The sequence below is a fragment of the Calonectris borealis genome, chromosome 17, assembly GCF_964195595.1.
Source record: "Calonectris borealis chromosome 17, bCalBor7.hap1.2, whole genome shotgun sequence".
NCBI classification, from domain to species: domain Eukaryota; kingdom Metazoa; phylum Chordata; class Aves; order Procellariiformes; family Procellariidae; genus Calonectris; species Calonectris borealis.
The window spans coordinates 15863408-15878467 of record NC_134328.1 but is presented as its reverse complement, the minus strand read 5'-3'; the positions used below and the strand labels follow the sequence as shown (position 1 = coordinate 15878467).

Sequence of the window (15060 nt, the reverse complement as noted above, 5' to 3'; positions counted from 1 at the left end):
GGTTCTTTTTTGTGGCCGTGGGTTTGATGAATTGCAAAGGTGTCTGGAAGCCAGGGATGAACGGGGCTGGCTGAAAAAGTGTGATGGCTGCAGGACTGCAGCTTCACCCACACAGCTGTGCCGGACCACCTTCCTCCTTCCTCTTCTCAGCATCCGCATCTTTTTAAAAACAAAACCAAAGCCAGATGCTGCCAATTGTGCTGAATCGAGCTCAGATCTTGGGGTTTCATTGCTTTCTTGCACGTATGTAAAGGTGCTTGCTCAGGTTGCTAATGAGAGTGCCCTGATTCTATTTATTTTCTTGCACCCTGCCTTCCCCACACTCGAATCTGGGTTTCTTGATGTGAAAAGGTAATTTATTGCATACACCCTGGGACTTGCCACTGCCTCCAGTTTGTTGAAGCTTGTGAGTCACCCCACCGGGAGCCAGATCCCAGGAAATCCAATTAGCTCAAACAAATTGAGCAAACGTGTTATGGTTTTTAGCCTGGGCAAATTTAGACTTGTGTTGTGGGTTTTTTTTTTTTCCTTCTGATTATTTGGATTCCTGGCTGGATGTAAGGTTTCAGCAGCGATGCCATGTTGTTGTATGTTGTTATTGTAAGCAGTGGGATGTCCTCTTATTCACAAGAGGGGAATAATCCCTAAAAACCCTACAAGCTATTGTTTACCCTAAAAGCCAAGTAGCACATCCCCTACTATGTGTCTGAGCGTAGGCAGGGGCTCCCACATCAGTCCGGTGTGACAAGGGGAGGAGAAAAATGTGCCTGTTGATAGGTAGAGGGTAAATGTGGCCGTTGCAGCAAAACAGTAGTGAACTGTGCAAAAAGTAACCAAGGAGCGTATTTTAAAGGCAAACATAGAGAAGATGGCATGAGAAAACTCGGTCTTTACTTAAAAGCGTTTCAAGTCATATCCACATATACCGGTATAGCTCCATTGACTTTAAAGTCGTCATGTATTTAGAGAAAGACGTAGCCCCTGATGCCGCAAGCATGCACTCACGTGCTTGAAATTAAGCACAGGCATGAGGATTTACAAGGCAGGATTATGATTTACTACAGGCTGGCATGCAGTAAATGATGGCAGGATAGATTTGCCCTTTCTTTCCCAAACGGGATGCCCGAGGAGGCAATAGAAACCCAGCGGCAGGCAGGATCGGATCCCCCGGAGAAGGGGGATGTCTCGGGGGGGCTCGGCATCCCTGTTGTGTTTTTGACCTTGTGTTTGTTTCCATTGCTGCATCCTGCCCCTTCGCCCAGTGCCCACGGAGCTCATCGGCCAGGAGGTGAGGTAAGGACCCTGCTCCTCCTCGGCGGTGGGAGGGAGGGGAGGCCCCATGCTGGGACTGGCTTGGGCAAAGCCCCGCAGCTCCTTACAGGCTTGGCAACCTGGGTGAGGGGAGCAAACCCATGGGACTAATGGGGTGGAGGTCTTGCTGGGCGGCTTATATTGGTGGGCACCTCGTTGCGTCGAAGTCCTCAGGCCACCACTTGACAACACACATCAGAGGAACCACAGGAGCTAAAGGGATGAAAACACAAGTTCTGGATGGGTCACATTAGACTGAAGACCCTCCAGCCACCCTCTGTCCCACCCCAGATCTAAACCCTAGCAAAACCTAATGCCCACGTTTTGTGTTGCAGGATCATTAGGGACAACATTCTACTAACCAGAGTTTCTTTTCCATGTGTTTTACATCCTCTTATTGCCCCCAATGTTGTGTCACATCACTTCTCGTGCCAGATGCTCCTCCTTTGGCTCTATGTCCCCTGTTGAGTCACCGAGGTCCTGTTGTCACTCATTTAGCAGCGCTGGCATGCCAACAGCAGCAGCCAAAAGAGCCGGAGCAAGCCTCTGCAGCCCTACAGAGCTTCTCATTATAAATAACAGCCTCCCCCATCTCTAAGCTCCCTTTAAACCTTGCACAAGCGCTTATGCAAGAGGTAGGAGTCTTTAACCTGGACAGGCGCTAATAGCAGGGGCTGCCTCTCCTAGCAGCCTCTGTTAGAAAGCCGTGTGTGTCAAAGAGTAATTGGACCTTAACCAACCCAATTTCAGAGCATTTCTGCTCCTCCACTCTCCTATTACTCCGGAGAGACAGGAGGAGCGAGCAGCGAGCATGCCACTTCTCCAACTTTTATTGCTGAACACTTGAGTGGAGGTGGTAATTGGAGCAGGTGACATATATAAGGGGCAGGACAGAGTGCTCCACAAAGCCATCTCTGCAGCTGTCACCTAATTGCCTGATTAACTGGACGATTAATCGACTAATTGGAAGCAGGGCATCGTCTGCATAACAATAAGAGGCCCTTTTGTCAAGCATATGAAGGCTTCAGAGAGGGGGAGAGCAGGTCGGTGCGGTGGCTGTTGCGGGGAAGGAGAGCAGCTTTAATAGACCTCGAAGTCCCTTTCCCCTTCTGGGACTCCTGCCAAAATACATGAAACCTCCCCGGAGGGGAGCGGGCAAGAGAGAGCCTGGCCCAGAGCATGCCGAGCATCACCTCTGCGCTGGTGCTTTTTAAAGGGATTAAATTAACCCACGGAAGCCAGAGACATCCCAAATCGCCACCTGCTTCGGAAAACCTCGATGCTGAACCACTTGGCTCTTTCCTACTTACTTTTTACTGAAGGCTTCATTTCACCACATCAAAAATGGGGTGGGGGGAAATCAGCTTTAATTGATGCAGGAAAGCTTATAAAAGCCTGTAACATCTTCATCAGAGCTGCTCTTGTTTCCCACTGAAAAAGGCCTTTTTCAGGCAAGTCACTGGTAACATAAACACCGCTCTGTCTTTCAGCGTGCAGTCACTTGAAGCGTGTCTGGGGCTGCTCAGTACAGAGCAGCCTCACTCATGACTGAGGGCAATTACAATTAAATAGACTTTCAGATCATCAGCAGAGGGAGCAGCGAAGGGGGGAGCTCCCGCTTCCAATTACGCCCGTTAGCGGGACGAGATCTTTTTACGTATGACCTCGAGCGTTTTGCTCGGGAAGGGATGCCTCGCTGGCAGGCAAGACCCCAGGCACGGCGGGGCTCAGGCTGCGTGTGCACGCCGAAGAAGCTGGGAGCCGTCCCCCGAGTGATGACGTTGGAGGATGCTCAGCATCTCGGGTTGAAATTGGGCCACGAGCAAAGGGGACGGCAGAAAGGAGGGACGACTTCTTGGAGGGGCCAGGAGGTGCAGCTTACACCCACGGCCACACATCCGCCTCATCTAGAACGCCGTGTCCCCTTAGGGGACACGCTGCCGTCACTTGCCCTCTTAGCATTAGCTTTGCTAAGCTAAAGCAAGCCGATCTCCCCGAAGGAAGGATTCCTACTCCCCTGACAGTTCAGTAGCCCTTTCCTGTCCCGGTTTTGGGTTGAATTATATCTCTGAACACAGTGATCGGACTTGTACAGGGTGTTCTGGGGAGTTGAGCCATTAATAACCCGCCGGTGCACCCAGAGCTGCTGCATCCATTAGCGCACTCAGATCCTCCTTATCCTTAGCTTTCTGCAAGGGCTGAGCTCTCTGCTGAGAGCAGAAATTCTGAGTCCCTAAAGCCTGACTTGGCACTTGGTACTATTTAATGTTGTCCCGTGTCTTTTACTCCAAGAATAACAGGCTGGCCAGATCCCCTCTGGGCTGGCGATGCCTTCTCCCTTTGCAGTGTCATCAAGAGATTTCATTAGCGCTTCCAACTTCCTGGGCCGAGGGTGATACGGTGCTAAATGAGGTTATTAATCCTACACGACTCCAGAATTCCTCAGACGTCAGGCGAGTCACTTGGGCATCCTCTAATCAATGCCATAATCTGGTTTTGCCAGAAAATGTTTGCTTTAATGCTTCTTATCTGGAGCCCTTATAGCTCCTGGAGCTGGGACTAATTACTCCTGCAGGGGAGGCGCAGCCCCGCGCCGAGGGATGCAGCAGACAGGCTGCATCGCTGCAGCCCATGGCAAAGGCAGCAGCGGCTGCGAGCGTTGCCCAGAGCTCCCTGGAAGTCTTTAACTCATCCCCTTCTGCAGAGCCCTGCTCCTGCAGAGCAGGAGCAAATGCAGGGATTTAAGAGATCTGATCACCTAAATCCCATCCCTTCCCCCAAAAGTGAGGCTCTGAGGTGCTTTTGAGAATTTCTGTCCTGGTGATCTCCACCCAACGTGCTCTGGCTAAAACCTCCTCGATCCGCTCCCAGCCTGCTCTCTCCAAAAAGCCACCCATTTCTTACTGCTAGGAACCCCAGTTCCCTGATAAGCCATCAAATAAGTGAAAAGCCCATGTTTTCCTGCTGCACCGATGAAAAAGAGAAGTGGAGAGTGGCAGGGGGGAGGCAGAGTGCAGTAGTTGTCTGCTTTTTAAAAGCTTGCTCTTACACATGCAAATCTTTAATTAAACATACTCATAAAACTATAATGAGCCGTTCATCTAATTAAATGGGGTGAGTGATTTCATTAATTTTTAGCAAACTGCAAGGCTTCTCTCCTGCCCTCCTCACTTGGAATTCAAAGGGACAAGCTGAACCATTGGAGGGAAATTATCTTTCCGTTTGCGGTTATTTTGTTCCTTGTGCACAGGACCTGTTTAACTCACCATAGTTTATACACTTCTAATTAAAAACGAATTCTCCGAGTCCTATTGCTGTTCTTGATGGTTGCTTGTTTCCCTCTCAAGCTGTCCAACCCCAGGCTGTAACGGCTCAGGACACATCCGTGGAAAGTATGCAAGACACAGAAGGTGAGGCTGGGTCGGAGGTAGTGGGGGTGGAAAAATGCCAGCAAAAAACCCAAAGACAGACGTTTACTGGAGAGAGGCTGGCTGAGAGCAGCAACCCAACTCACCTGCCCCAAATCTGCCTACCAAAGAGCCAATTTGCTGTCTCTCCATCAGTCTGTGAGGGGTCCTGGGGGATCTGCTTCACCAGCCTAACAGTAGCCTTCCCACAGACCCCAAACCAAGGCAGAAGTACCGGGCTCAGGCACCTGGGGTTGATGGGAGCCATCGGCAGGCAGAGATTTTGGTCTGCTCGGTGCCTCTATGGACGGGGAGGGGACATGAGAGCACGCTGGCTGCCTTCGAGGCCAGGCCAGCCTTAACTGACGGCTTTCATCACCCTATAATGGTGAAATCGGAGCGGTTGGTGGACATGCCCCAGGGGCTGGTTCTGCATCCCCTGCCTGGTTTCGTGGTGGCACTGGTGGCCATCACCAAGAGCAGTGCTGGGAGGTGTTGGTCCTGCTGCTCCGTGGACAACAACTGCCCACGGGCCAGACTGCTGGAGCGAGCCCAGCATCCTTGCGTTGACTTCTGACTAAAGTTGACAAAGTTGCATGAAGTCAAGGTCTGAGAGCAGCTCTTCTGGCCACGAAAACAGCTAAAAATCTGGGCTGCTGGATGATTTTCTTTTTTTTTTTTTAGTATTTTTGTGTTTGTCCCACTTGCCTTTGCCTAAGCGGTTCAGATGCCATAACCATGCCTTTCTCACGGGGCAATGCCTCCTCTCTGCTCCTTGATCCCACCTGCAGTTTACAAAGCTGCCCTCTAGCAAAGAAGAGGAAACTTCAGGATGCGGAGTCCGAACATCTGGTATCGAAGAGAAAATCCCATCCGCTCAAGCTGGCCTTGGATGAAGGCTACAACGTCGACAGCGACGGCAGCGAGGAGGCCGAGGCGAAGGAGGAGTCCGGCTCCGACGAGTCGGAGGGGACGCTGGAGGAGGACGAGGCGGAGGCGGTGGAGCAGGAGGAGACCCACAGCCCCGAGCCAGCAGAAGGTGCTTTGTCATTATTGATTGCAGAGCTGTGTTCTGCAGATGAATAAAGGGCAGGGAGTGTTAATAACCAGGAGTTATAGCTCCTCTGAATTATGTACAGGATGGGTCCTTCAATTATTACATTCGGTGGAAGCACAACGGCAAAGTTCTGGTTAAGCTGAGGGGATGTGCACAGATTGTCTCCGGTGTCTTAAAAATGAGAGCTTTTCCATCAGGGATGCTCCCTGGGGAAAGACCCATGGAAAGCACAGAGGAGCTCGCCACGTGGCTCAGACGGCGGCGGGGAAGGCAGCCGGGGTCCCGCGTCGGTGCCTGGCAGGGCTCGGCTGCCTTCCCCGGTGCAGGAGCCGTCCCCCTGGCCGGATCCGGCCGCTCTCCGAGAGGAGTGACGGGCAAACAAGCCGGGTGTCCAGCCGGGGTCCTGGCACTGTGTCGCCCCCCGGTTTGGAGCCCCTGGCTTGGGGAGCACTGGAGCGAGGGGGCCAGATGGCTGCTGGCAGCGGGGGGCTGGAAGCCGCGCGCATCTGAGCCCCGCGAAAGCTTCCAATGGAAATCCCCCTTCTACCTGCCATTCCTAAATGCAATAAATTAGGCTGCTGCAGGGGTGTAACAGCCAGGCTCTGGTTTCAATTAAGCTTAACTAAGACAAAGAGATGTTTATGAGCTTACACAATTACTTTCTTTTCCTCCTTTTTTTTTCTTTTCCTCCTCTTTTTTCTTTTCCTCCTTTTTTTCTTTTCCTCCTTTTTTTCTTTTCCTCCTTTTTTTCTTTTCCTCCTTTTTTCTTTTCCTCCTTTTTTCATTTTCTTTTCTTTTTCCTCTATTTTCTTTTCCTTTTCCTCTATTTTCTTTTCCTTTTCCTCTATTTTCTTTTTCTTTTCCTCCTTTTTTCTTTTTCTTTTCCTCCTTTTTTCTTTTTCTTTTCCTCCTTTTTTCTTTTTCTTTTCCTCCTCCTTTTTCTTTTTCTTTTTTCTTTTTCTTTTCCTTCTTTTCTTTCTTTTTGCCTTTTCTTTCTTTTCCTTCTTTTCCCCCCTTCAGAGAGAAGCCCAGGAAAACCGACCCATTATGGACAAAACACAGCAACAAGTACGTCTGGGCCCAGCAAGGCCAACTATAGCAGCTATCAAGAAATAATCGCCAACTCTCTCCTCAACCTAGGCCAAATAGCGGAGGAAACCCTCGCCATCGAAGGGCAGCTGCCTGAAGCTGAGCTGCAGGTCTCCAAGCCGCCGTCCAACGTTGTGCACCTGGTCCACGAGGATGCGGGAGAGGAGCTAGTGGAGGAGGAGTGCGACAAGGAGATCATCATCCAGACGGAGGATGCGGAGGAGGTCATCGAGGTCACCAGCGAACGCAGCAGCGAGTTGTGTCCGGAGCACCGGGACGATGCGAACTGCGAGGAGTCCTGCAAATTGCAAAAGGCTGAAGCAGAAGAAGAGGATGAGGAGGATGAGGAGGAAGATGAAGATGAGGAGGAGGAAGAAGAGGAGGAAGAGGAGGAGGAAGAGGAAGAAGAAGAGGAGGATGAAGAGGAGGAGGAGATGGCTCCTGAAGTGATCTGTGAAGAAGCTCCTCACACTTCTCAGGACACGCAGAAAAGCCACTGTGAAGGGCAGTTCAGCCCGAAGCCCGAGTACTCGGTCATCGTGGAGGTCCGGTCGGATGACGACAAAGACGACGACGCCCGCTCCCAGAAATCGGCGGTGACCGACGAGTCAGAGATGTATGACATGATGACGAGGGGGAACCTGGGGCTGCTGGAACAAGCCATCGCACTGAAAGCCGAGCAGGTGAAAATTGTGCGGGAGCCCAGCCGGCTGCCAGGAGAGCACGTAAAGCACTTCCAGGTGGACGAGAAACAGAGCAAACCGCTGGACAGCATCCGAAAGAGCTACTATGGCAAAGGTATGGGGACGAGCCTTTGTGTGTCTCCTTTCTTCCCATCTCCAGCTGAATTTGTCTGCTCAGCACCCCATGAAAACTAGGCTGCTGGGGAGTTTCAAAGCCCACAGAGGGAATTTAGCCACGAATCCTCAGTGCCCAGCGGGACGGGGACATTCTAGAGGTCAACAGTGAATGCACAAAATGATGGTGTCCTCTACATCCCAGCAGGGGAATTGCCTGGCTAAATTGCCCGTTGGCCTTGAAAATCTCAGCCTGAGCAGTAGAGCTGGTTTAAAATCCAAGTGGGTTTTAAAGCAGTGGTAGGAGTCTGGCCACAGCAACACGAGGGACTTGGCAGGGGCTGCAGAGTCCCCCGGGTGCTGAGCCGGGCTGCCTGCTCGGTCGCTGTGAGCAGCTCCATGCTCCCAGCCGGGTTAGTTACTCAAATTGCTTTGCTGATTTTAATGTTTGAAACTTCCAGTGTTACAATTCCACTGTCAGGAAAAAACCTCCAAACCCAAAAGTTTCTCCCTGTTTGACTGGAAAAGTGGTGGGAAGCATCCTCAGCAATTTTTCCCTGCTCTCCGTCTCTTCCCCTCCAAATCTGCTAACCTGCTTCCCACCGCCCTTTCCCCACAATCCCTAGATCCCTCAAGACCCGAGAAGCGAGAAATCAAATGTCCGACTCCTGGCTGCGATGGGACCGGCCATGTCACGGGACTCTACCCTCACCATCGCAGCCTCTCTGGTTGTCCGCACAAAGACAGGATCCCTCCCGAGAGTGAGTACATGGTGGGATAACAAGGGTTGCTTAAATTAGTCTGAAGCCTTATTTCCTAGGGGGAATTTTCACACCTGATGGGTAGAGCTGTCTCAAGGCCAACTCCAAATAGTCCCAAATGATGTGAATTTTATGACTGAGCCCCTAGCACAAGCCTGATGTTAATCCTTGGAGTATAACAGTGTTTCTGGCAGAGTTTCTGGCATGGGATGATGCTTTTCCAAGTTGTTTGGGATGCTTCTATCCACCAAAGTGTTATTGCTCTTCATGGGAAACGCTATGGAGATTACTAGAAAGTCCTACCCGTCTTAAGGATTTTTAGCACCATCCTGTGGAGAATGAGGTCCCTTCTCTGCAAATCAAAGAGGTTCTTTAAAAATGATGTTCACCTCCAGAGGTGTGTTAAGCCATTCCCATCTTTACATTGATTGTCACACATTTTTCTCTATTTGGGATATCACGTTGGGAAGAAGGGGAAGCTCTTCTTTCCTGCTGTCCAAATGTGCTGAAGGTGTTGCCGTACAGCAAAGGAGAGGAGTCGTTCAGGACGTGCAGGATAGCCGAGTCTCCTACACTCTCATCACTGTAAAATTCACACGGTGCTGTATCGAGATTCATCTATTCCACAGAAAATATTTATCATCATCATAACAGATTTTTATATATATATATACACATAGAGAGATATTTTATTTCTACCTCTCTATCAGCATCCTAAATAGCTTTCCCTGTGCATATACATAAAAATCAATGTTGTATGTTTGTGATAATGGCATAATAGACCAAGGAAAAAAAAAAGGAGCCCTTCCTTATCAGTAATTTCAAAGGTTGCAGACCCATCATAAACACAGAACTGCAGGAAACAAGGAGAAAGTACAGCTATCTTCACACAAGCTTGAACGCAAGAAAAAATATTAATAAATAACTAACACAAGCTGTGTGCTTTAGAAAAGCCTGCAAATCAAATTATTTTCTTTACCTTTAAGGTCAGCGCTACAGGAAGCAATAATCCTGACGATTAAAATTTTAAAAAAAATCAAACAAAGAGTAGTCCTAAGGATAAAAGCAGAGATACAACTTCAATCACTTAAAACTACCTGAAATTGGGAGACCTGGCTCCAAAACAGTGGTGGGTGGGAGGGGCTAGATGGGAGAAACCAGATTGCAATCAGCAAATGAGGAGAAAGCCCAAGCTGTGTGCAGAGATGCTAATCTAGTGCTGACCTGAGCACTGCTGCCTTGTAAATCTTTTTTGCCCTACGCAGACAAATTCTAATTACAGCATTTCACGTTCCCTGATTTCTAGGAAACCAGCGTACAAGACTTGATGATTTTGTCTTTTTTTTTTCCCTCTGATTTTTATCAAGTTGTTTTTGCTTCCCTTCCCCTCTCCCCTTCCCCTTCTCGCTCTGAAGTCTTGGCGATGCACGAGAACGTGTTGAAATGCCCCACACCAGGCTGCACAGGACAGGGTCACGTCAACAGCAACCGCAACACGCACAGGAGGTACCAGCTTTGACTTCTCCTCCATAACAGCCGGGGCAAGGATGGCAGCAGGGCAACCATCCCCAAAAGCCTTGGCTTTACTCTTGTACTGAGAGATGGCGCAACTAAGATGGGTGACGTAGGGATGACCTCTAAGACAAAGAATAATATGAGAAAGCAAGTCAGGGCAGTGATTTCTGGCTGGGCAACAGAGCAGAGCAATGCTTCCAGGCTCGCAGGTGGGACTATGGAGGGAGGTTCATGGAAGCTCATGAGGTGGGGGTTCGTGGAAGAGGTGTTTGGCACTAGGGAGGGAGAGGGTGCCTGGTGAGGCTGACTGGAGGGTGATGTTTGTGTTTGGTGGTGTGGCACTTAGCAGGATTTCTAGGAATTTCCACAATATTTAGGCTGAAATTATTGATGAGCTGGTAATTTAGGTCCTCTTGCTGTAGGACCTCAGCCCAGATGTGGTCAGAGGGGACAGAGCTGCGCTTTGGGACATACTAAAACACTTTTACAAATGGGAAGGCTGCAAGTGGAGGGGATGGTGCACTTAAAAGCTAGAAACCTTCCAAAATGCCAGACTAGCTTGTGCTACAGGGACGCGCTCGTGAATTTATGATTTACCATTCATCGCACTTGAGCTCAATTGGCAGAGAGTGACGGCTCTGCGAATGTTGATGCGTTTGCAGGCGTGAGGTGAGTTTGTGTCGTTACTCGTTCAGCCGTGGAGGAAGCCGGTGGATGCTTCGTTGTAGCTGAAGCTGCTAGAGGAAAATCAGGGAAATCTGCTTGGTTAACTGAGAAGTTCGGTTTGGTGCAGGCAGCAAGCGATCGCAGTGAGATTGAGGTGACCCACTGGTGTTAGTGGGTTACGGAGCAAGCTTTGGGCACAGCGGTTTGGGCTGAGACCCAGCAGGGTCGGAGCCCTGAATTTCACGCGGAGCTGGGCTGGGGTTCCCTCGGTGCTAGTTACTCCAGCGATGAAAGTGCTCGTGATGGCTTGGAGCGTGTGGGCTCTGCTTGTGAGGGTTTTTTACCTTCCCTGAGCAATCGCCGTAAGAGCCAAGCTGGTCCCAAAGAGGCAGAGCCAGGCTCACAAGTAGGACACGTGCAAGCAAAAGCCATGACAGCCCCCGACCTCCCCCAGCACCGGCGCGCAGGCAGCCGTGCACATCAGAAGTGCAAACGTTTCCCCGCAAGTGCCCCTCAGAAGGCTCCCTTCAAACGGCTGCTGCAAAAGATCCAAACAAATACAAGTAAAAAATGCCATTTAACTGCTAAAACCACTCAAAGAAACCCGCCCGTCCCCTTCTGCCTCTGCTGGGCTCAGCCCGGGGGAGCTGCCGCCTTCATCCACCTCCGGGCCCTGGGGATGCTCCGGGGCTCATCCTGGAGAGATTGGGCACTTGATGTTTGGCTGCTTTGCTGCTTGCCAAGACTAAAAGTAAACTAGGATAATGATAATAAAAAAAAACCTTAAATGCAAACACTTTTCCTGTGGGCCCAGTGCAGCTCTGGGTCCCTGAAATGAGTGAAGATGTTGATGCTCATCCCTCACGCTTCATTTCCTTCTCTTTTTTTTCCTTCTTTAAAAAAAAAACTCCCACAGTTTATCTGGGTGCCCCATTGCTGCTGCTGAAAAATTAGCCAAATCGCATGAAAAGCAACAAACCCAGTCTGGTGATCCTTCGAAGACCAGCTCCAATTCTGACCGGATACTCAGGTAAATGGGACCGCGAAGCCCAGCGCCGCGTCACCGCGCTGCCCCAGCCCTCCCCGCGATGCCACGCTCGCAAGAGCAGCCGTCACGGCTCCCTCCGGCTGTATCTTGATACTGCTGAGTCCTCTTATTATGATCATAGGTCTCGCCAAGGTGGGGAGATATTTAATTGATGATCCCAGGGAGGGCATTGAGGACAATGAATTGCTTCTGTAGCATCAATTAATGCTGAGGCTACAGGCCAAAGGGTTTTACCAGTGCAGCAGAAGGCATTTGTGCCGATTGCTCTGCAATGCAAACTGCCAGAGAATGATGGCTATTATATTAGCATTATAAGTAGGGTGGGCTCGGGGCGGGGGAGGAGGAGATTTAGGCTACATATAAATCACTCGATGGCAGTTTCGTGTAAGTCCACCCGCTTTTCTTCCTTAGCCCGCACGGTTCAGAGGAGAGAAACCTGCCACTCATTTCCAAACCAGTCACATTTATTTTGTTATTTCACCCGTCTCTATCTTCCCGGGAGAAAGGGCTGTCTCACATTCAGGATGTCCCTGATAGATGCTGGCTTCCGTAGCTGATGTGATTCATGAGGCTACAGATGGATTGTAATATGGTTAGTTATTTTGCAATGAGAGCAGGATAAAAACGGCAGTCCGAGCCCTGAAGAGCACTCCCACAAAGGCATTGAGGTCTGATTAATTTATTTATTTGCTCCCCAGGACTGCTGAGCACCCTGGTGCACCAGCGCTTGGTGCTTTGGAAAGGCCATTTAGGGCGATTACTTATTTATTTGCAGCGGAGCCCGCGCCGGGCGCAGAGCGCTCTGAGCGCATCACGAGGACGGTCCATGCTCCAAGGAGCTCCCGCTCCGAGGACTCGCTGGTGGAAAGAGGTCACGGGAAGGAGAATAACAATAGGCCATTTATATACAATTTATATGCAAGACAAATTGATTCATGATAGGCAGCCCAGCAGAAGCGGGTTTTTAAGAGGGATTCTGCAGGCAGGGGAGCTTTTGCAATGAATCCGCAGGGCAGAGTGGAGCTAAACTGGGGTCCTCGTGCCTTCGCGTGCCATCCTGTGTCACGGGTCCCACAAATGAGTAATTGCCCAAGTTTCTACTGCTGTTGGAAAATGCTGCCACACCACAGCAGCCTGCAAGAATATTGTTTTGCACGAGATCGACACTTTTGCCTAAAAAGAGAAAAAGAAAAAACAAAAGGAAAAAAAGGGGAAAAAATAAAAAAGGAATAAAGAGACCCAAGCCAGATGCAGACTTGCTGAGAGAGAGCAAAAGGGCTGTTGCTGCCTCCTCTTCCCCAGTAACCCCTTGGGGACAAGGTGCAGCTACACATCCCCATCATGTCTGGTCCCCTCCCAACAACCATCTCGTGGAGGAAAAGAGAAATTACTGTTGCTCATTGTTTCATCCTCAGGCCTATGTGCTTTGTGAAGCAACTGGAGATCCCTCAGTACGGAAGCTACCGGCCCAACATGGTCCCAGCAACCCCCCGGGCCAACCTGGCCAAGGAGCTGGAGAAGTACTCCAAGGTCACCTTCGATTATGCAAGTTTTGATGCTCAGGTTTTTGGCAAACGCATGCTTGCCCCAAAGATTCAGACTAGCGAAACCTCACCTAAAGCCTTTAAATGTAAGTTGGGAGCAGGGATGGGCTGGGTTTTGCATTTTCTGCCTTTCTCAGCGTGTTGCAAGGCTCTTGGGATCGTGGCTTTGGGGTGATGGGAGACTTGGGGCGAAGCAGGGGGAGAAATGGGGATGGGGGAGGCTGAGATGGGTCCTGTGGCATGTACACGGTGGAGAGAGGAGCCTGTGGCTGCCGGTAAAGCTTTGCTTGGGGGAGAGTCACTTTGGGAAGAAGTGCATCGAGTGGTGGGAACATTAATCTGAGCGATGTCTCTAGGTGGGATAAGTTACACAGTTGTCCTCAGTCGGTCCCCGCTGCTTTGCAGTTCATATCTATTGATCTGTCTTTCCTCATCTAGCTAAATGGATTATAGTTTTCTTCTCTTCCATCTTATATATGACCCACTCCACCCATTTGTCTTCTCTGCTGTGCTCTGCTCTCCAGCTCTGCTACCTATCGATCACCCACCTCCTATCTCCCAGCTCTTTCCTATCGTAGCCACCCACCTCTGCTCTGTACCGAGGACCTGGCGCTGGTTACAACACTGTGAAACGAAAGTGTGGGTGAAAATGAAATGGCTAAATAAACCCTCAGGGGCTGGGCTGTCAGGAGCAGGAGGGAAGCTGCACGGGGAGCCAGCCTGCCGCAGACTGATGTTAAACCTCCTTCTTCCCTCTGACACCAAACGTGCACCTGAAGACATCTTTTTAAGAAAAAAAAAAAAAAAGGTTTAGGAGCCCAGTTTGCAGAAGTCAGCAGCCTCAAGAGGGCTTTCTGTCTGGCTAATCCCACTTCCACAATCCTGTTTAATCCTGATGCAGCTGCTCTCTAAAAAGTGCTCGTACTTGAAAGCATCCCGGTTGTTGCACTACAATGGAAGCGCCCTTTATTACAGTACTAAATCTGTAAAGGATCAGACAATGAAATTGGATGGAGGCCAGAGAGCACAACTGCCTCTGTCATCCTGGGTTAGGGCTGATGGAAAAGTAATTTGTTTCCCAGCACAAGTGATTCTCTTGCTGAATAGATTGTGTTATTTGCAATATTAGCAAAGAATTTTCAGGGTAATTGTACTGACAAAAATAATTCCAGCAGACCCACTAGGATAATCCTTTCTATTTTTTCTCATCACTTATTTTACTAATTTGCTGATTGCGAGTCTATTAGTGGTAGAAATACTTATGAAATGGAAAAGCATCACTGAGCCTACGGTGTGAAATTGAAATTGGCATCTCACGATCCTGGATATTGTCAGGTTGGGCTGGCAAATACCCACACCCCGCTGCAAAGACATGGATTAAACCAGACTCAAAACCAAGAATAACCATTTGGGCAAACCTCCAATGAGTTAATCAAAGCGACAAGATGAATATGATTGCCAATCATAGCAGGGAAATCTGTTCCTTTCACTGAGAACTTATTTTAAAGAGATCTTCATCCAGAGGGATTTATATTCCCCTGCATGTGTGTGCATAACTCCCATTAATGTCAATATGCATTATATACGCACACTACGAGGAAGAAAGCAGTCCTCGGGAAGATTAGCATTTTATAGTGTCTTATATTACAGGTTTGTAATGGGAAGAATGAAATCGCTTTGCTCTGTAGCTGCATCAACCAAGGTTGTCTTGCTGCTTCGCCATCGTGGGGCCAAAGCTTACGAGTCTTCCCTGGGTGAGACTCCCACTGAAGGGGGGGATGTTTTCCCCCAAAAAGGGCATAGTGAAATTAATTAAAAATTTGAAGATTTTGCTAATTGATTCAGAATACAATCCCGTGACTGTG

At 49.6% G+C, this 15060-nt stretch overlaps 1 protein-coding gene across 1 annotated transcript in view; it reads left to right on the top strand.

Annotated features, from left to right (window-relative positions):
- The window catches only part of MYT1 (myelin transcription factor 1), a 67120-nt gene that overhangs the window by 32940 nt on the left and 19120 nt on the right, over window positions 1-15060 (top strand). The window contains exons 4-12 of the mRNA XM_075166751.1: window positions 1263-1293; window positions 4659-4721; window positions 5510-5757; window positions 6796-6843; window positions 6916-7662; window positions 8288-8422; window positions 9838-9928; window positions 11520-11633; window positions 13067-13281. Coding sequence (XP_075022852.1) covers window positions 1263-1293; window positions 4659-4721; window positions 5510-5757; window positions 6796-6843; window positions 6916-7662; window positions 8288-8422; window positions 9838-9928; window positions 11520-11633; window positions 13067-13281 — 1692 coding nt within the window. The remainder of the gene's footprint in view (window positions 1-1262; window positions 1294-4658; window positions 4722-5509; window positions 5758-6795; window positions 6844-6915; window positions 7663-8287; window positions 8423-9837; window positions 9929-11519; window positions 11634-13066; window positions 13282-15060) is intronic.